The sequence below is a fragment of the Mixophyes fleayi genome, chromosome 7 (assembly GCF_038048845.1).
Source record: "Mixophyes fleayi isolate aMixFle1 chromosome 7, aMixFle1.hap1, whole genome shotgun sequence".
Classification (NCBI taxonomy): Eukaryota; Metazoa; Chordata; class Amphibia; order Anura; family Limnodynastidae; genus Mixophyes; species Mixophyes fleayi.
The window spans coordinates 40,934,399-40,955,442 of record NC_134408.1 but is presented as its reverse complement, the minus strand read 5'-3'; the positions used below and the strand labels follow the sequence as shown (position 1 = coordinate 40,955,442).

Sequence of the window (21,044 nt, the reverse complement as noted above, 5' to 3'; positions counted from 1 at the left end):
GATCCCTTAGAAGCACTGTATACTTACACACATCTATTTAAGTTCCAATATTAGGTGCTTGTAAATGATTAAAGCAATAAGTGTTTTGAAATGAATGGCATCTCTCTATGTAATTTGTTTTATAGACGCTTCTTTCAGTCTGTCTGAGTTTAAGTACAGAAGACCTACTGATGCAAAGATTAATTTAGATTAATCTAAAACATAGTGTGTAGCTTTTACATGCTTTCCGAGAGCCAGCCAATCAGCTTCCAGCTAGCTATTGAAGCTATTGAATTAGGCAGACAGGGCACAGCAGCTGGGAAGAGATGTAACTATATCTAGTGCTGCTATTGGTCAACCCAGGCATCGTGACCCATGCTGTGCAGAAAAACAATTACAGCTGCTGTCAATCACCTCTCCTCTGCTCTGCATGAATGCAAGGACTTTGTTAGTACCCAGGCTGGATTCTGTGCTGCGCCTGATAGGAACACAGAGTACTCTAACGGCATATGATGTTTACCTAATTGTTTACTATTTAGGTGCCTTGAACATTGTGGCCTGTTTAAGCTGCTTTTTGGGCTTTACACTTGAACTACCCCTCCCGCTTCCCCCTATTTTGCACTGTGCATGCTTACAGACATGTGTATTCCATGCATTGAGCTGTCCTCCGTTCACAGAATTAATGAAATCCTGTGTTCTACATCTAAGCACTATGAAAACGTGTATCCGCAGTTAGGATGTTTTGTATGCAGCTCTGTGGTTTTCATGGACTGGGCCAGTCTCTATTAATTGAAGTTCCTGCATCCACCTCTTTCACATGGTGCTTGGCTACACATAGAGGGTGCAAAATGAATGTATAAAAGGTCAGAATACAAGCTATGTTACGTTTGTTTGTGATGAGGTCAATTTGTGGACTCTAAGGAGTGTATAGCACAAACTTGGAGCAACGTCATATAGGACCTCATTAAAAAGTTTGATGGATTTTTGTACCCTGAACGTACACTTGAAAATTCTGTTGCAAAAAATGTGGTCTTACCTGTGTGTATCTGAAAATAGGTCCAACTCAGAGCACAGCAGTATTTCTACGTTAGGCATACAAATGCGTATACTTATGTCCATCGATAGTCTAGAGACGCAGCTTGATAGTGTTAGTAATAAGTGCAAAAGTCGTATTACCCTGTTCCTACACAATATAATCCATCTGTACGTCGCTGCCGGCCACATGGGGCGCCCTATAATTAAAGGTTATTAATAATAATAGTAATAACAACAACAATATAATGTTGTGAAGTACCATATATACAAGAGAGAATAGTGTCCTGAAAGTGTTATTAATAACTGGGATTTTCCACATAAGCTACAATTAAATACAAACACCCACCCATCTGTCGCATACCCCTTTATAAGCCCAATGGGAATTTACCTTCCCAGCAGTCCAAATGCTAATGACAAATGAGGGCCGCGACTTGACATAATGGGCCTGAGTCATTAAGGAATGTAAGGCAAAAAAAAGGAGTAAATGTTCTCCTGGACAAACCATGTCACAATGCAAGGGGTGCAAATTATTTTATTATCTTACACATAAGTTAAATACTGGCTGTTTTTTCACCTAAAACACAAATACTAGATTTAGCTTTATTTTCATACTGAAATTTATAGTTGATCTAGGACATGCTCTACCCCAACTATAAATCTGTCCCCACATTTTAAATTTCCCTCCCCCTGCAATGCAACATGGTTTTGCCCAGGCGCAAAGTTACTCCTTTTTTATGCTTTGCTCTCCTTAATGACTCAGGCCCAATATAGCTGCAGCGCTAATATATGAAAGAATATCAGGTGGAGGGGTGAATACACAACCAGACTATTAGTAGCGGCTTTTAGGCCACATCTCCAGGGGATGTGCTACACGTACATGTGCAAGTTTACGCTTGTCAAATTGAATGGTGCTGCAAGTCTAAGATTCGCTCAAAAGTACTTACTGATGCATTTCAGTATACATGAGCAGTACAGAAATGTGTATGTTTACTTCCCAGAAATTAGCGTATGTCCAACTCTAAATACGACCAATAATCTCAATAAAGTAGTTTATTTCTAAACATATTATTTATAAAGGAATTATATTTAGAATATTTTGTTAGGTTTTCCCTTGAAACGGACAGTGTAATATATTTATGTGCAGGAAACATGTCATGTCAGTATATTTCCTATACTGTTTGGTCTTGACAGTGGGAAATATATAAGATTATTAAAATAAGAAAAAACAGCAATGTCGTTTAGATGCTCATAACAATAAGAACTGTAGCAGCCATTGTTTTCTTAAGAAAGATGTTTTGCATGGTAATTTGTGTTGAATGGGTCAGTCAGCATACTTCAAATTCCATATATTGAATGGAATATCTGTGGGCTATTGGTTTCCATGGTATATTTTTAATATAATATTAAGAAACAATAATGAAAATCCGTACATTGCAGAAGTAAAATTTATGTTAAGCTATATATTTCTAAATCAGTGGTTCAAATTAAATTCTAATGGTTTATAAGATTGTTCTCTTTTTCTGAAAATATCTATGATTTTATCACTTCATATAACTTACCATCCTTAAAATTTAGCTCATCCTTGTTCAAAACACGGACATATCACTTCTTTAGAGCCTTCTGTAGGTGTTATCCAATCATTGGTTTTAGGACTGCTCTAAGATAATCAGCTCACTTGGCATTAAATGCCATCTGTATGCAGACAATGCTCAGCTGTCTGTTCACTCCTGACCTCATGACCTGACCCAAGTACAATTGGACATTTGTGTCTGTCTCACAGGCTTTTCTGCATCAATGGCCTTAAGATAAACATGCCTAATACTGAGCTGCTACTAAGACCACCTAAGTCATGGAGTCGTGAAGCCCTTCCCTCTCAGTATATAATACAGTATGATCCATCTAATAGTTCCTGCCCAGTGTTTAGTTTAATCAGTTCTTTCTGTGTCAGTACTTCAAAAAACAAAACACTTTTAAAACTGTCTCATCTTGACTGATGTAACCCATAGTTGCCTACTCTCTCGAGTTTCTGGGAGAGCAGGGCAACCTCCTGGTTCCTGGCCACTTTGGTAATTAAGTGACATGGCTTAAGACGCGATTCATCCGTCATCGTGGCCCCGCCCCTGCTGTTATAGGTTAGAAATGATTGTCAGTTTAGTGGGCAGGGGCAAAATTACATGATTCGCTGAGCCCCGCCCCCACACACCCACCTCCCCCTGTATCTCCCAGATGCCAACTTGCCAAAGTTAGCAAGTATGATGTAACCTCATTCTCATTGGCTCTTGTCCTCACATTGCTTTATACACTCAGATATAGTGGTTTTCGGTACAATATATATTTCTCAAGCTAAAAAGAGGCTATTTTAGTGTTGTTTAAGCAGCTGTACTTTATTATTATAAATGATAAATCTTAAATAATTTATATATTTCTCCTCCAGTCACCCAGTTGTTTCCCCATAATTACACAAAAAATCTGGGTAAACTTGCCAATAAATATCTGGTATGTCTTAAATAGCTACTTTCCTTACGCTATTTGTATGATGATCTATTCTCACACACACACACACAAAAATACTATCTTTTATAACAATAAAAATGAAACAGATAAAAAAAAACGGAACATACACTTACCTGAATAAAAGTGATTGATTGTAATTTCTCTCTCTCTGTTTTTCCTACCTCTTGCTGTGCCTTCCTCAGGCTTTCAGTAACGGCTGCAGGGTTGGGTGTTTGTCCTGTCCTGCCGAATGGAAGTCTCCTATACTACAAGAAGCTCCCATTGCATTGGTGGGCAAGCCACCCGTATATAATATATATATATATTTATTAGCTTATCCCTACTTCATGGGAGCCTCCCTTGTATATAATTATGCTTGGAGCTGCCCAAACATATGGAGAGGGGTGGTACTGGGGGGGAAGAGGAAGGGCACCCTGGCCCACAGTAATTTGGTGTTTCAGGACTGCTGTAGGCTAGGGGAGAAGCCCTGTAGCACTGTTCTTGGTGTGGTGCCATCCACATGTGCAGTCCACACTCCATTACATAGGTGGCCGCATCGCATATTACTCGATGTCCAGTCTAGGGTGCATATGCCCCCTGGCCCAGCACCCCCCTGGCATTGACTAACTTTAATACTAGACAACTATGATCTGCTTTAAATAATTGCCAGATAGTTGTGGTGGTGGTTGAATGGGGCTCTATATGGCATATTATGGGTGACTTTAGGCTACACTAGCTATCATGTCGTCTGAATGAGTTTTGCTTACTAGAAACCAAAATTGGCTATCAATTTCCACTTAAATAACAGCCCCTATTTTCCAGCAATTCAAACTGCGATTTTTCAAGTAAGTTTAATTTTAGGCTTCAGACGATCTTTTCCTATGCAGCACCATTACATCTAAGCATGTTAAAAACTCTATATTTATCATACATGTTCACTCCACATCTTCAAACTCTTCTCAAAAAGTATTCAGAGAGGTGATAAACTATTCAATCCACCCTGGCTGTAGACCTATGCTTTCACCATAATACATCTTAAATTCTGCTTGTATACCCGTTCTCAAACTATCCACGTTTCTAATTAGATTGCAATCTTTCTTATCTTTCTTGAGTGTTCCTTTATTTTACTTTTTTACTTTGTATTGATCTTTGTGATGTATATCTGCGTTTTTATAAAACATTCAATATTCATCCAACGCAAGTTAATAAACAATAGGAAAGTAGAGTTTCAATGACTTCATTTAGCGGAAACGATTTATATAAAATCTTTATTGTTTGTATTATCACGGAAACGCCCTTACAATCTGTTTTTATACAAAATCAAAAGCATTCTTCAATAGAAACACCCTCCCCTAATTACATTATTTTCAACCATTTAGTGGAAATTGGGAAATCCAGATAACATGTCAGTTCCCCAAGAACAGTGCAAGAACATATGCCATGCACATGCTTATCAACAGCATCGTCATATTTCAGATACCATACAATTTAAGAATGGAATGGCAACATGGAAATACAATATTCATTACCTTTGGCAATAGGCTGAATAAATGGCCATTAGCATTACAGTGCACACATTGCTTATACACAGCTTAACCAGTCTGAATACATCATCTATTCGTTATGAACTATTAATATCGCTGAAATATAAAGAGCCCAATGATGTGGCTACTTTCTAGTGTATAGATTGCCTTCTGGAGAATATTGGTTCAGTTCATAGAATGCCTGTCTCCATTGGACTTCATTTATGAAGCATACACAATGTGCACCTCAAAATACCTTGGTTTTACAACGGTGTGCCCAGGGCACTTCAGGGTGCCTATTCTCTACTCCGGAAAGATGTATCCCCAAATTAGAAGTTCTCCAGGTGTGCGGAGAGGTGTAAAAATATGCAGAGGCGCACTGCGAAAAACTCACATCCAAGTGTAACCTCCCGGCACTTGAGAAACCCCTGTCATTGAATTTATCTGTTCCTAAAATACTGCTCAGTTCAGCCTCATTTTGCCTTAGATTTATAATGAGTGATATGAAATCAGAGCTGCCTTTATTAAATATGGCACGTTTGTGTGTTTGAAGCTTTTTTTTTTTTTTTCACATTAGACAAAACTATAAGGTTAAAGAATCCCAAAGCCAGTATAGACATGATCTCTGCTAGCTGAAGACTGGTGGGAAATGTAAGTAAGCAAGGATCACCTATAAAAAGTGTCCTCTTCATGACCTACTTTCATTTAAACAGTCAGGCTGAGCAAAAAGAAATCTAATTTTTGCACCGCCCTGCAAACTTGGTGCACTGGTGCACGTTCTCCTTACTTGTCAATGTACTATATAGCTCCACCTAACTTCTTCCATCATGCAAACCTCCCCTCTGCAAATGTGCCAGTTTGTTTCAAGATAAATCGAGGGGCACAGTACCCACAATAGAGGATTTTGTGCTGTGCCTCATTCATGTTGTGTTAATTAGGCCAACTTTGTTAATGTGTACATTTTATAGGGGTTCTAAAGCTTTTAATGATATGTTCTAGTAAATGGTAAAACACACTGCTGTTTACTCAGAACATCATACATAGCTCCCCCTTTCTGATATTAGGTAGTGGGGGGGAAATCGTCCTGCTACAAAAGTATGAGACCTGGATATTTTTTGATGTTGTTTATAGCAGTATGAGTGTATTTGGTGATAAATTTGGAAATCAGCAATAAAAAGCCACCCAAATCCAATCGTATTAAAGCAATTGCAGTGCTCATGTCAGTTCAAATTAAAAGTATCATTGCTGCCTCCTCCTAAAAACCACTATATCATAATACAACAAATTTAAACATAAGTTGGCCACCAGCGAGCTGATCCTGCAGTTCGGTACAGGCTCCAGATGATAGGATCACTGTCCACACATATGTAGATGGCCAAATTAGGTAAGAGCTATCCTGTCAATGTTGAGGCCAAGTACTGGGATCACTTCCGTCTTACAATGGAGGTTGTTGACACGGTCGGATGACCAGACCTACAGATGTGCTCAATAACTGTTCGAATTATTACAATCAGATTATTATTGGTCATTGTTCTAATTTTGGGACTAGGCAGGTAGCGATATTGGGCCAGTTTCCCAATATCTATAGCGATCTTGTCAGATTATTATCCAGGCATAACTAGTTGCACACAGTTTGTACAATAATACTAAAGGCTATGTGGCTCTATTCCACCTTATGTGAGCTGTACCCATAATGGTGTCATCTTAAGGCTAGCATTCTGCAATCTGTGCCCTCCTTGTGCTGGAGCTTTCTGAAACAGTTATTAATCTTGTGTTCCAGGCCAGCCCTAGTTTCACCATAGAAGAGGCAGCCATTGTGAAAGCAGCATATGAATTTAGTATGAATCGGAGGCTGCAAAATGACCGCCTCTACTATGTGTAGGAAATAATAGATTCTTAGACCAGATGAGACCACGGTCCCTGATATATAATGAGCAGTTTTTTTGTTTTTAATTAAAAATACATGTAACTATGTTTTGTCCAATCAGATTATAAGGACCTTGTTGTACTATCTTTGATAAGTTCATATTGTTCAGATCCATCATTTCTGTCACTTGAGGAATAATTGGTGGTAAAATGAAACACAGCCTAGGAGACCTTCATCATAGAAGGTATTTCTGCTGGTAACAGCAGAATTATTTGGTACACCTAGTTTGTCAGTTGTGTTTCCTGTTTCCAAAAGCAAAGCTACAATGAATAAGAACAGTGTCTGATTTCTCTAAATATATTGTGTGATATTTGGTGATTATTTTACCAGTAATACAGCTCTTTATAAGTCACCAGTGAAACCAAATTGTGCTTTCTTCCTTTGTTAGAATAAAGTTTAGCCCAAGCGGATGATGACGCTAACATGGTTCAAACAACCACTTTCTGCCAACTAACAAGGGCGTTGTCTTCACTTGTGAGATAGTTATCCCCGGCACCCGATCAACAATTGACAGGAGTCTGACATTTCAGCACTTTCTTGGTTCTAGAGCGCCGAATGAATTGCTGGGAATCCAGCCGCTGAAATTTGAAGTCCTTCTACATTTTCTGGGAGATTAACTGACCAGAATAAGGGGGGGGGGGGGGAGTATCTCACAAATGGCAGGGATCCAGTCCAAAGTTCAGAAAAATAGAGGTGCATAATGACCAACACCTCAGATGTCAATGGACTTTAAAATATTACTTATTTAAGTTTGTGCACTCACTTAAATGTGCTCGTCACCTATGCACAGTGGAGCAGCCATGTTGTTAGCTACTATTTCTAATGCAGACTATCAAGCCCCTAAGAGCTGGCGTCATCCCAGAGAGATCAAGTACGTGGTGTCTCCTGACTCAGTTATCCTAGTAGTTCCCATTAAATCGATAGTCTAATTATTGACACAGAAAATGGCTGCCTCCACTGTGTGTAAGCAACTAGTATATTTTAAAAGCTTCCTCCATGTGAGTACACCTGGCTCCTAGAACTAATACAGTGTAATAACTCTACAGTCAGTCTGAGTGGTTTAAAATATGCATACATACTTTGTCCATGTAATGACTTAATATCAAATGTTTGTGCTTTACAAGACATATTAGAAACATGCTTGATCATTTTACAGTTGTAAAAACCCAACCAAAATGGGTTTGTTGTAAAATACCTGAAAAAGTCAGTTTGTGTTTATTCTACCATGATTTATTTCCTCTTCGTATGATTTTCCATTCTCCCATTTTGGCCAGTGCGGGGAATACAGCCGGCAGTCAATCACAGTTATTCAGCTCATCCTCAGACCTGGCTCTTTGCTCCGTCCTTCTGATTCAGAATGAACTGCAGGATATCCTGTTAAGTAAGACAGGAAATAACAAGACAAACTAATTAATGGTTTAACAAACCTGCTGATAAGTAAAGACATTCAAGATGTAATATGTGTGCATCAGCAGAGGGATAATCCCAGCTCTTTGCATGATGCTGACTTCACGTGAAAAATTATAGGGCATTTAATCTTCTACTGACAACAACTGACAAAAGCCAGTGTAATGGGTTAGAAGATCAACAGAAAGCAATATTATCTGTGATATCAGCATTATTAAGCGATAGTACAAATATATCTTAAGAGCCAGGCATCTTCTAACATGCATAGATTTGTTTAAAAGCTCCCCCCTCCCATATCATGACAGTGCTTAAAGGATAACTAGCCTAAAATACAAATTGTGTTATATAAGAGACAAAGAGCATTTATGTTGGCGCTTGGCTCTACTGTCAGTATAAAATTATCCCGTGGAACAAATCAAATGATAAATTATGTTGCAACATCAAATTGCCATCATCTAGCATAACCCTCAAGCTAAGCCTTTATCTACATTATTCATATGCTGCAACGGCCAATGCTACAAAATATTAATTTTATTTATTAATCTTTATCTATATTGCACCCACATATCACACTTACAGAAAACCAGTTTTCAGTCTTTGTATTACTAGTATAGTATTGGCATTTTTGAGGGGCTCACTCACTGTTCTAGAATCAATATAATTTTGGCAACTCCTGTTCTGCTTTATCCAGTGTACCTAACAGCCAGTGTTATCTAACCTTTATAATAGAAGACCTCAAATCTCACGGACAGTAATTCAGTAGATACGTCTACTGAACTACTTCATCATGTAAATATCTGTCATCTGAAAACTCCTTAAACTGCTAATGCCGGGTCCTGCATCTATATATAGATGTCCATGTGACTATTCAAAGTGGATAGTAATATGGTTCATACAACAAACATAAGACATGCTTGTGAGACTGAAGTCACACACAACCTTAGACAGAATGTCAGCTGCTTGGCCTGTTGAACTCTCACGTTACAAAGTGCAGTCCAGCATTTAGTGCTTAAGAACAAGTCATATTAAATTTGCAATAGATGCTTACTCATTCTACCCCAAATACAAATGTTTCAGCTATAGATACCATTTTCTTCTGAAGACTGAATGGAATTAAACATTGATTTCCTATTCCTAAGCAATAATACAGTTAAGATAATCAGACGGTATAACAGAATAGTTGCAAATGCTTTTAAATTAAAGGACAAAGATTGTTTTTTATATTTTTTGCCTTTGATGCTCCTAGTCAAACTTTTTCTTCTTTATCCACTAAACTGGTCTAGAGTGACATGGTCCTCTCGTTGTGTGTCTTTTAATGTTGACAATAAGGATCTACCAGTAAGAAGATCAAATAGTTATTGAATGACAGGGTGTAATCCAGGGGCATGCTGGGTTGGGGGGCAGGGGGGCATGTGCCCCCCGGGCCGGTCCCATAGTGGGCTAACTTGGGCTGGGTCACATGCACATTTTTTAATTTGAATTAGGCTGCCCCCCTGGGCTAAAATTTGCCAGCTCTTCCCTGGTCCAATCTTTCCAACTCCTATTTTGAAAACACAGATGCCTTGTATCAGTTGTACACTATGCACCCATGATGTCGGATCTCAGACTTTATCTCATCCTTTTTTGTTGCATCAGCTTGAGAGTGAAGGTCCATAGGTTTTTCCTTCAGCAGTCTACGTGAGGAGCAAAGGGAAGGAGGATACTTTCTTGTCTATCTCCTGCATCTTCTTGGCCTTGTTGTCAGTCACTGCGTTCCTCGGACAGGACTATGTTCATAGTCTCTTTGTTGAATATACCCTCCCCGGCAAAGATATTGAGCAGGATAAAAATTGTGCAGTGTAATAAGAATTGCATACCAACTATGGAGGAATTTATAGTGTTTCAACATAGTTAAGACAAGAGGAAGTATTTTTTGAATAAAGTAATCCAAATATCAATAGGCAAAGTAAACTGTAGGAAGTTGTCCCATTTGAAGATGTTTTGTGTTTTTATATCTCAACTGGGTTTGTTAGAACCTGATAGAATTTGGAAATTATTTTGAAAGAGTAAGTGGTCCATTAGTAAAGTTGAGAACATGGACATTTGGAAAAAAAGAGTCTAATCTGAAGGTATTTATAAAAATCAGTATTTGTAAGTTCATAGACCACTTGGCGTCCAGTATAATATGTCACTTACTACAAAAAATACATTTGAGAAGTTAGTAATCAGCTGGTTTATCTAATATAATAGGAGAGGGATAGATATGGATTTTCTACAAAACATTTCCCACATTCAGCACAAGAATATGGTTTATTTTCCATGTGAAATCTATGATGTTCCTGGTTCATCCAGCAGTGCCAGTTCTGCTTACCAAAGATGGCCCACTGGGCGCTCGCATTCCACGAAGGGAGGAACTAGAGTGATATTGCTGGAGATGGAGAGCCAGTCAGGTTAAGGAGAAAAGCATATTTGTCCCATATGCAATAAGTAGTTCCATGGCAGTAAAATTGAATATTGGATTAGGGCTATGGTTTTTGAGTAACCACAACATATTACTTAAAGCGATATTCAGGAGAGCCCACTGCTTCATTTGAGCTCAATTATCTTTAAGTTGAGAGTGTCACATTTTACGCAGATCAGGTAGTGTTGCTGTATGAGATATCTGTTACTGCTAATCCACCATTATGCTTAGACATCCTTAACGTTGACGATGAGATTCCAGGACATCTGCCTTTCCATTAATGAGTTTATTACTCTTTGTGCTGATTGGAATTAAGAGTTAACGATAGGAATAGGTATTGTACGAAATAGATAAAGAAAGTGTAGTAGAATCATTTTCTTCAAACTTAATACAACCGAAGCAGAAGCTTTTAAAAGGTGTTCATTTGTGTAGAATTTGTTAAGCTTGCCTTGGAAGTACTTGGGGAGGGTAGTTTAGAGAGAAGATGATGCTGGGCTCTAGAGATGTTCAATGGGCTCCAAGATATTTAATGGTGTCTACTTACAAACACAATTTTTCATATGACCAATTTAGTTGATCAAACCCTTAGCCTGGTGAACTAAAAACGAATATAAAAGTTCAAAGTGTATTGTCCAGGTCTTGTCTGCCTGGAATGGAACCTGCTTGATCTGCATTCACTTATCAGGGTAATAATAATGTATGTACTTTAGGGTCTACTCACAAGGTGGCCATAAATTTTAGCAAAGCAATAAGGCTATAGTTTGCAGAAACCTTGGAATCTTTATCTGCTTTATGTACTGTAACTATTCTAACTTCTAACATTTCTGTTTGAAATAATGGATGAGATGATGTCTGTCTGTTAAACAAAAGTAAACGCTTATCGTCTGGAATCTCTTGAAATGTTTTATAGTAGAAATTTAAAAAATCTAATCCAGGGGCTTTATCCAACTTCAAAGAAGTTATGACACAAAGGATTTCCGCTCTAGACTAAGGAGTGTTTAGAATTTTCCTGTTCTGTGGAAAAAAGGAAGGAAGGTGTATAGTGTTTTTTTAAAGTTATCAATGTGCATCAGTGTTGGTGTATGGGTTTGAGGGTTGTTTTTAATATAGTACAGGAATGAGTAGTATTCAGCAAGTGTCTGCAATGGATATAGGGTTTTAATTTATTTATCCAAAACCCACTGAAACCCCTTTGTTGTTCAAATGCATTTGTCTGTTTTATCACCCTATATATAACGTTTTGCTTGGAGGCATTGCTGTGCTAAGTTATTATGGTGTCTACTAAGACTTTAATTCCTCTCTCAGCAGTGTAAGTTTTTTAGAGCATATTTTGGATATGTGTTTATTTTATTACTATGTTCTATATACTTAATTTCAGATTTAAGTTATTCTATTCTGCAGATAGGCAAGGCTAATAGGTGGGTGGCCAGTTGTATGAAATGGCCCCACAGAACACCTTTATTCAAATACCAAAGAGTAATACTGTTAACATCAATGGAAATACAAAAAAAATAATCCTCTGGAACTTTGCAAGTGATGAGTTTTCAGTAGAACGCGGTGGATGAGACTAATACCGCTTTCATACTGCCGCCCCGGCAATATCCCGGGTTTTTCAAGCCGGGTTTTTGCCGGGGCTCGGAGCGTCCCAGCTCAGAAACACCATTCATACTGCACCTCGGACCCGGGAATTTCCCGGGTTGACCCCATTCATACTGCAAGTCTGTGCCCTGGCAATTTGTGGGAGTCATCACCAGAGCAGTTTTCATTGGCTGAAAAATGGTGATGTCATTGAAAGGTGACTGGTTTTTTGACGCATAAAGATGATGCAAAAGTGGGTGGTGATTGTTTACCACATCATCCTCCAGAGACAGGCAGACAGCCAATCAGCTTGTTTTCTGTGCAAAATGGATTGAAAAACCCAGGTTGCACCATTCATAGTGCAGGCAACCCGGGTCCAACCCGGGAATTACCCCTCGATAAATCCCGGGTTGAAGACCCGGGTTTTTAGACCCGGGATTTTTGACTTGTACCATTCATACTGCACCAAGACCCGGGTCGTTTGAGCTCGCCCCGGCAAAAACCCGGGATTTTGGTGCAGTATGAATGGGGTATAAGGTGTTGGTGCACATAGGCACTTCATAGGCCACGTTGTGGAGACTGGTCTATGATCTGACCATTGTATATCATGTAGATTAGATGATTAGTGAGAAGAACCAAATCAGTTCTTGAATATAAGTGAGAAATAGATGAAGTCCCTCTCTTTACAATGTTGCACTCGCCTAACATCATATAGATTTTACAAGTATATTAGCTAAGGACCAGAGGCCCATTGGGTTTATAGATTGGGCCCTATTTTAGGAGAATAAGCTTTATCTAGTGTCAGGTCAGGAACCATGTTGGACATCTAATGACCCTTATCATGTTATTCAATCAAAGTCAATATTTTTTCTAATCTTTTATATTTTGATTGAGTATTATGCAGATAAACATTTACAAATGTAAATTACAAATGTGAATAAAACCTCACTGTTAAAACTGTTAAATCAAAATAAAATACCTGCCTTCTGTGTCTTCATTTTCTTTACACTTCTAAAGTGAAAGAGGGTTGTTAGTTTTTGGAAGGACCATAAGGTGAGAATCGCATATTATATTAATGCATATATTATTATTGGCATACATATTATTGTAGCAATTGCATCCAATCTTCAGTGCTCAGTTCTGCTTTACTTGCTCCATTGTGTGATATTAGGAGCTTCCAGCAGCAATTGATATTGTGGTTTCTGAGAATTCAGATCACAGCTCCAAATTCTTATTTTGCCAATGTCAACTGTGATAGGTCAAAGTAAAACTGCAGATCTTTATATGCACTAGGAAATGTGTAATGACAATAAAACATCCACAGGCATATTTTCCTGTCTTGGTTTAGGAAGAATGTGCCCTGACATCATAGGGCTATGGCAGGAATTGTGTCTACACAACCAGCTCAGCGACACCTATTATGCAGATGTTGCTCCTTAGGAATCTGTCTTTCATGTAAGCAGTTTAAATATGCAGATGTTTTGCAGTGTTGGTTTCAGTCTTGTCTCTGCTGCATCAGTGAATGCATCATGGGATATATTAAAGGCCATCAAACATGTGGTCAGGTGGGCGGCACAGTCTCAAGCTGCAGATATAGAAACGGTCAGTTGCTCCAGAAAGTCAATTTTAAACTCTTTGAGCATAGATGTCATGGACCTTCCTGTAACTGGTCCATGCCATATGACTTGTTGGAGGCATGGACTCCCCATTCAAAGTTATTTTTGACACAGTGGAGCTTGAGCCCTGTGTGGTGTGTGGCCACCATATTGGCTACCTTGTGCATGTGGAGGCCACGGCTGAAAAAAATAATTTGCCACAATGCCCTCTTTTGTTAATTATTATTTTCCGAGTGACATATTGCTGATTTGGCTTAGGATACCTGTACAGGTAAGTTGGAGATATAGTATGGTTAATCATGCACTAACGTCCAGCTCGGCAGTGAAGATAGGAGTTTTGTTAAATCATGACCATGAGTCTCAGCCATTACTCCCCATCCCCCTATCCAATAAAGGATGGTGAATTGTTGGCTATTGAGAATACCACATTATTTATCAAACTTTTTAGTTTCCAAGCTTGGTTTAGAAACCAATATTTTGTTTTTATGGTAACTGAACAGACAATTTTGTATCAATTTATTATATAACTTTGAAAATATTCTTGTTAGTTTATGCTGTGAATTCTTACGAGTATCTGATCATATGACCTGTGTGAAACTAAAGGACTGAATTTAAAGGACCTCTGCATGTGATATGAAGGGAGTAGTAGTGGGGACACAGATTTGGGGTCTTGCCTATGAGAGGTATGTACTGATGTTTCAGTGTTTGAATTGGGATAGAGTTGGGGGCAGCACGGTGGCTCAGTGGTTAGCACTTCTGCCTTACAGCACTGGGGTCATGAGTTCAATTCCCAACCATGGCCTTATCTGTGAGGAGTTTGTATGTTCTCCCCGTGTTTGCGTGGGTTTCCTCCGGGTGCTCTGGTTTCCTCCCACACTCCAAAAACATACTAGTAGGTTAATTGGCTGCTAACAAATTGACCCTAGTCTGTGTGTGTGTCTGTCTGTGTGTATGTTAGGGAATTTAGACTGTGAGCCCCAATGGGGCAGGGACTGATGTGAGTGAGTTCTCTGTACAGCGCTGCGGAATTAGTGGCGCTATATAAATAAATGGTGATAATAATAATAATAATAGAGTCTCTGCACTTCTGTTTGCAGATACGCTGGCCTGGCCAGAGAATTGAATAGGACAAGTCACATTTCCCATAGACTTAAATGAGGGTTTTGGGCAAACTTATTTATTGTTTATTTCTTCAAGATGGGTTATGACAGCAGAAAGTGTAAAAACTGCAAAGGACGAGTTCTCAGAAATATCTGACTAGCCATATCTATTGAAATAAGTATTTCCTTTATGTGTGAAAAATCATGATATTTAGAATAGGTCTGCAAGGAGATTACATGCTCATCATAGCTGGTCAAAGCCCAAGCCAATTTAATGTGTTTTGATCCTATATGGTAGATAACCAGAGCAAAAGATGATCTTTATCGCAAGTCACCTGGTGTTCAACCGGGAAATGCAGGTGGACAGACCCTGTACTATCTGATTATTGCAATTTGGCCACAGCCATGTGTGGCCAATGATTTATCTAGTTATGCATACCCAGCACTGGAATTGAGGAATATAAGTTTTCTATATACCTTTACTCAAGTTTAATATGTGAATAGACCTTGTGTAACTGCCTTAGAGCATTTGTAGCATAAGAAGAGCAATAATACAGTACACACAACCAGTTACTATCTAGCAGTTATTGGACTAAATGGTAATGGTTTAATAGCATGTAATGTAACTTAAAAAATGGATATCATCATCCATATCCATAACCAATGTAAACCACCACCTACCTCATATCACAAGCTTAAGCGTTTGACTTTGCAGCTTGCTACAAGTGCCTATTGCATGTTGATCCAGTCTCTCAATGATCAAATTGTGTGGATTTTATTTTGTATAACATGATTAATTAACACCTTCCAGCACAATCAACACCTCTCAGCCTCACAACAGTAACTTTAAAAGTGACACTAAGGGGAAGTAATCATTCATTTGTGAGATGCTGCGTTTTGTCAAGCCGAATTAAATAGGGCAGCTTATCGAGAGAGAAGTATATGTAATTTGGTCACAAAATATATCAGTGTTATAACTATGCTCCCGGTTAGAAACATCAGCGCTATGTGTGTAATCCAGGCAGCCAGTCACCTCTGGGGCATTTTATGTTAGCAGAAAAGTCTTCACTTTGAAGTGTAAAATCACAGAGCGCTCAGCAAAAATACATTTGCAAAGTACAAAGATCTTGTGATACTGCAAGTACATTTCAGAGCCAATTATCAGATTTTACTGAAGTTTTCCTATTACACTGAAAACAATCTACTCTAATAAATAGATGCTTCATTTTATTTCGAATGAGAATTAAGGTCAACAAATCTGGTATTACACATAAAACCTTATTGCCTGAGTTATGTTTTAGGTTTTCACAAAGTCACCAACTTGAACATTTGTTTTCACCGTGATCCTTAGATAAACGTACAGCAAAATGTATCTCATTATCATGTGTCAAAATAGTAAACATGGAGCCCAGCAGACCTAATTGTCCATCATGTTTTAAAGGCCATGTCCATAATGTAAAATCCAGTGCCTGTCACATATATGTATACACCCATCATAGCAGCTTCATATCTACCATATAGTACAAAGCCCACTAGATACAGCCCTGTGCTACAATAACAGCTCTATGCAACCTTATACAGACAAGTGCTCTCGATAAGCAGCCCCACCCACCATAGCAGCTCTATAATCAGCATAGTACTAACTCTCAGGCAGGGATCCATCTGATGCTGACACTTAGGGCTAGATTTACTAAACGGCGGATTTGAAAAAGTGGAGATGTTGCCTATAGCAACCAATCAGATTCTAGCTGTCATTTTGTAGAAAGTACTAAATAAATAAAAGCTAGAATCTGATTGGTTGCTATAGGCAACACCCCCACTTTTTCAAACCCGCAGCTTAGTAAATATACCCCTTATAAACTTTAGGGTCATTTATAAACAACGTCTTGTTTTGTGACATCATGCACCTACTTCTGCAGGGAAGAATGTGGTTCTGTGGGAATGGCGGCTTCTGTGGGAATGTAAGCGTTTGCAATGGTCAATGGGGGAAATGAGTGGATGAAGGGCAGTCCTAGCTCAGTGTTGATTAATCACTGAAGTACAAGATTTCAATTTGCAGGAGATTATTAAATGAGAGAGGGTGGATAGAGTAAATTTACATGTGTGTTCCCTGCTTTGTGGCTGGGCAGACAGCCTTTTCTTCCTGGCAAAAGGCATTGAATTCTCTGCTGCTAGGACCCGCTTTGCATCTGCCAGATAGGTGCACATAACTAGGTGCACACTCAGCAATGTTCAGTCTTCAAACACACAAAAGTGACACCTGTAATAATGACAGTGCTGGGGTCCCCTCACTTTCCTGATTATTTTAAGTGAGTCTAAATCAAGCAGTATTTTAGGAGAAAAATGTAATTTGAAATGAATAAAGATATTGATCCTAAAGTGGTCGTAGGTTGGCCATTATAGCGTTTTTACTGTTTCCAGTCAGTAGGAGCAACTGCCAGTCTGGTGCACTTTGATGTCTTCCAAAATAAATGGGTTTGCAAAGCAATATGTCTCACAGCGACCCTCCAGTATAGAAGTCTGGCCGTTTTGCACTTACTGACTTGAAAAATGCCTCTTGCTGTTTATTAGAAGCTTGTCTTGCAAAGTGAAATCAATTTTTTTACATTCATATGCCTTACTGTGGATATCCCATGTTCTGAATAGAACTTGCCAATGACCAACCAGCTCCACCCATCATAGCGAGCATAAATTGGCTTTCATTGCAGCTGCAACTTATCGTACAATATGTGTGTAAAAACAGATATTACAGCATAAAGAGGTACATGTCACAAAGCAGAAGGACTACCAATAAGTATCTCATTTGACCCAGTGTAACCTCTACACACCACCCCAAGAAAATAGTTAAACAATACGCTGAAAAACTATATCTCCCCTAAAATCAATAGCACTATTCCAAGATTAATGTATCTTGTTATTAATAGCGGTTAAATTGAGCATATATTGATTTACAGTAGACTGTTGCGGTTCTGTTTAGTCATTTCGCATACGTTGTGGCTTTTTAGTAAAGTAGGTTTTTGATAGATGTAATGTGTCATAGCTCTACTTTAAATTCATTTGCTAAATAATGTTATTCGCAATGAAATATATATTTTGCCATGCATTTTTATTGAGGATTAATGCCCTTTGTTTTTTACAGAAATCTTCTGATTTATAGCTATGTTTTGCCTAACTTTTGTACTAACAGTGTTCATCTTTGTACTAAATCAGGTGCGTGCTTAGGGGGGGGGTTCCAGTTGCCCGGAACTGCATTGTGCGTCATTAAGCACCATGGACACCTGCCTTCTCTACAGTCTAGCAGCGCTGCGGCTGCAGTAATGAAAATGGCTGATATGGAGCTGCTGCTCATAGATAGCCACAGCAGCTCCTCCCATGGGCCTTTGCAGAGCACAGTGTGCAGACCATGGCCGCTTGTCTTCTAGCAGCTGCTGTAAATACCGATATGGCTGAAATATATATATCTATCTACTATATAAAAGCCTAGTGGCGTGTGTCTGTGTGTGGGAAAAAAAACACCAAGCTGCAGCGCCACCTGCTGGGCGAAGTTATACACTGACCTACTAAATTCTTAGTGTGTGTGGAAAAAAAACCTCAAAAAGGGCTGAAAATTTGCTGCAGCGCAACCTGCTGGGCGGAGTTATACACTGACCTACTAAATTCTTAGTGTGTGTGGGGAAAAAAACTCAGAAAGGGCTGAAATTTGGTATACTAAGATGTTTTTAATTTGTTAATTTAATTTATTAATTGTTAAAAGTGTTTATAAAGATTTTAAATATATATATATATATATATATATATATATATATATATATATATATATTTATTTCTTGAAGGAGAAGTGACAGTTGGGAGTGGTTGGTGGTTGCCGGGGGTGACAGTGGGGAGTGGTTGGTGGTTGCCGGGGGTGACAGAGCGAGAGGAGTGTGATACTCAGGACCGCTGAGAGAGATCCCTGTGTCTGGATAGACATCTGGATAGATGTGGCGATAAAGATGAAGGATGAGGTGATGGAGAAAAATGATGAGGTGGTGACATGTGGACAAAACCACGTTAAAAAAGGGCGCTTACGTCGGGAAGTAACGCTCTTCCCCTGAGGAGGCCTGGGCTAGGCCCAAATGCATGACAAGAACCTTTTTAACACCTTAAGTAGCTTGATTTGACTAGAATGCATGAGTATCATGCACGGGTTAACTTGTGTATATATATATATATACACATATACATAGTGAATAACCTTATCATATGCATATGAATGTAGCAAAAAAGTTATTTTTAATAAATATATATATATATATATATATATATATATATATATATTTATTAAGACCTGGTGATGTAGATGTATGTACACCTGACGTATCCTAGCGCATATGCTACAGTTGCAGAGCTGCGATGCTTACAACTCACCGCATAAGTACGCTATTTTTATGGTTGGCTTTTTTGAGTGTAAATGACGCCGTTCATAAATATGTTGAAGAGGCTTGAACTTTAATATGGCAGGAACAGCTGAGAATGTTGTGATAAATAGATACCAAAGCGATAAATGCTGTCAGATATCTCTGTCCTCTTGAATTTAAAATCATATTCCAGACTACTTAACATTATTATTAGGTCTGACTCCCCAAACTCTGCAAGGGGACTTGCTCATGCTGTCAATATAGCTACTTAACTGATATTTTCTTTGGCAATGTTTGTTTTACTTTTAGTATAAGAATTTGTGAATAAATTGGAAAATATAACACAAAACAGAAGCTAAATACACAGGAGGAGAAAAACATGATTAGAAATATAATGTTTATTTTGAAAATGGATATCTACCTAGTAAAATGATAACGCTATTGAAAGACAGTATCATTATAGGGCTATCTCAAGGTAACTTTGTCCTGGGTGGCATCTAATAGATCAGCTCTTTAAATTGAAATGTGTGGGTCCAAAAATGCCACCCAAATCATATACAGTCATTTGGGTCTAAAATGACAGAATTATAGCATGTATGGGCACCTAACGTTAAATGAGGACAGCTTGTATTTCATGGCCTTGTGTCTCCAACTTTTATGTGTAATTTTCTATGATTATTGATATTTTATGTTCTGTAATAGTATATATCCTAACATTGCATGATACATTCAGATGCAGATAGGTTCCTATATTCACATTAAACGCCTATCACAATGAGCTTCATACAATCTCTGGACTAGCTACTGTGTCATGGTTATCACAGTTTTGGTTTCCAATTGTAAAGCGCTGTGGAGTATGCTTGTGCTATATATATATATATATATATATATATATACTAAGCCAGCACGGTGGCTGAGCGGTTAGCACTTCTGCCTCACAGCACTGGGGTCATGAGTTCATTTTCCGACCATGGCCTTATCTGTGTGGAGTTTGTATGTTCTCCCCGTGTTTGTGTGGGTTTCCTCCAGGTGCTCCAGTTTCCTCCCACACTCCAAAATCATACTGGTAGGTTAATTGGCTGCTATTAAATTGACCTTAGTTTCTCTCAGTCTGTGTGTGTGTGTATGTTAGATTGTAAGCTCCAATGGGGCAAGGACTGATGTGAATGAGTTCTTTGTACAGCGCTATGGAATAAGTGGCGCTATATAAATAAATATATGATTATATATATATATATATATATATATATATATATGTGTGTGTATTTTCTACCAGTAGCTGATGGGAGTGAACCAATAATTTTACCAATTGTCACTAACATCTGATATTCTTCTTAAAGCTGCACTACCACCTAAGTGGCAGAACATTTCAGTTTGTCACTTTAAAATGACTGGGAGACAATCAGGTGCGGGCTGGGAAAGTTCAGCCTTTGGGGTGCACAGGCGGCCGCATCGCATGTCATGTGATGCGGCCGCCTGTGCGCTGACGCGGCTGCATCGGATGTCTCGTGATGCAGCCGCTAGAAATATTTAGGAAATATTGTATTCA

At 38.6% G+C, this 21,044-nt stretch overlaps 2 protein-coding genes across 2 annotated transcripts in view; one reads left to right on the top strand and one right to left on the bottom strand.

Moving 5' to 3' along the window:
* The window catches only part of IQCK (IQ motif containing K), a 78,898-nt gene that overhangs the window by 55,307 nt on the left and 2,547 nt on the right, over positions 1-21,044 (top strand). The gene's annotated exons all lie outside the window — the stretch shown is intronic.
* GPRC5B (G protein-coupled receptor class C group 5 member B) overlaps positions 4,757-21,044 on the bottom strand; it is a 57,208-nt gene continuing 40,920 nt past the window's right edge. The window contains exon 4 of the mRNA XM_075179729.1: positions 4,757-8,331. Coding sequence (XP_075035830.1) covers positions 8,278-8,331 — 54 coding nt within the window. The 3' untranslated portion in view covers positions 4,757-8,277. The remainder of the gene's footprint in view (positions 8,332-21,044) is intronic.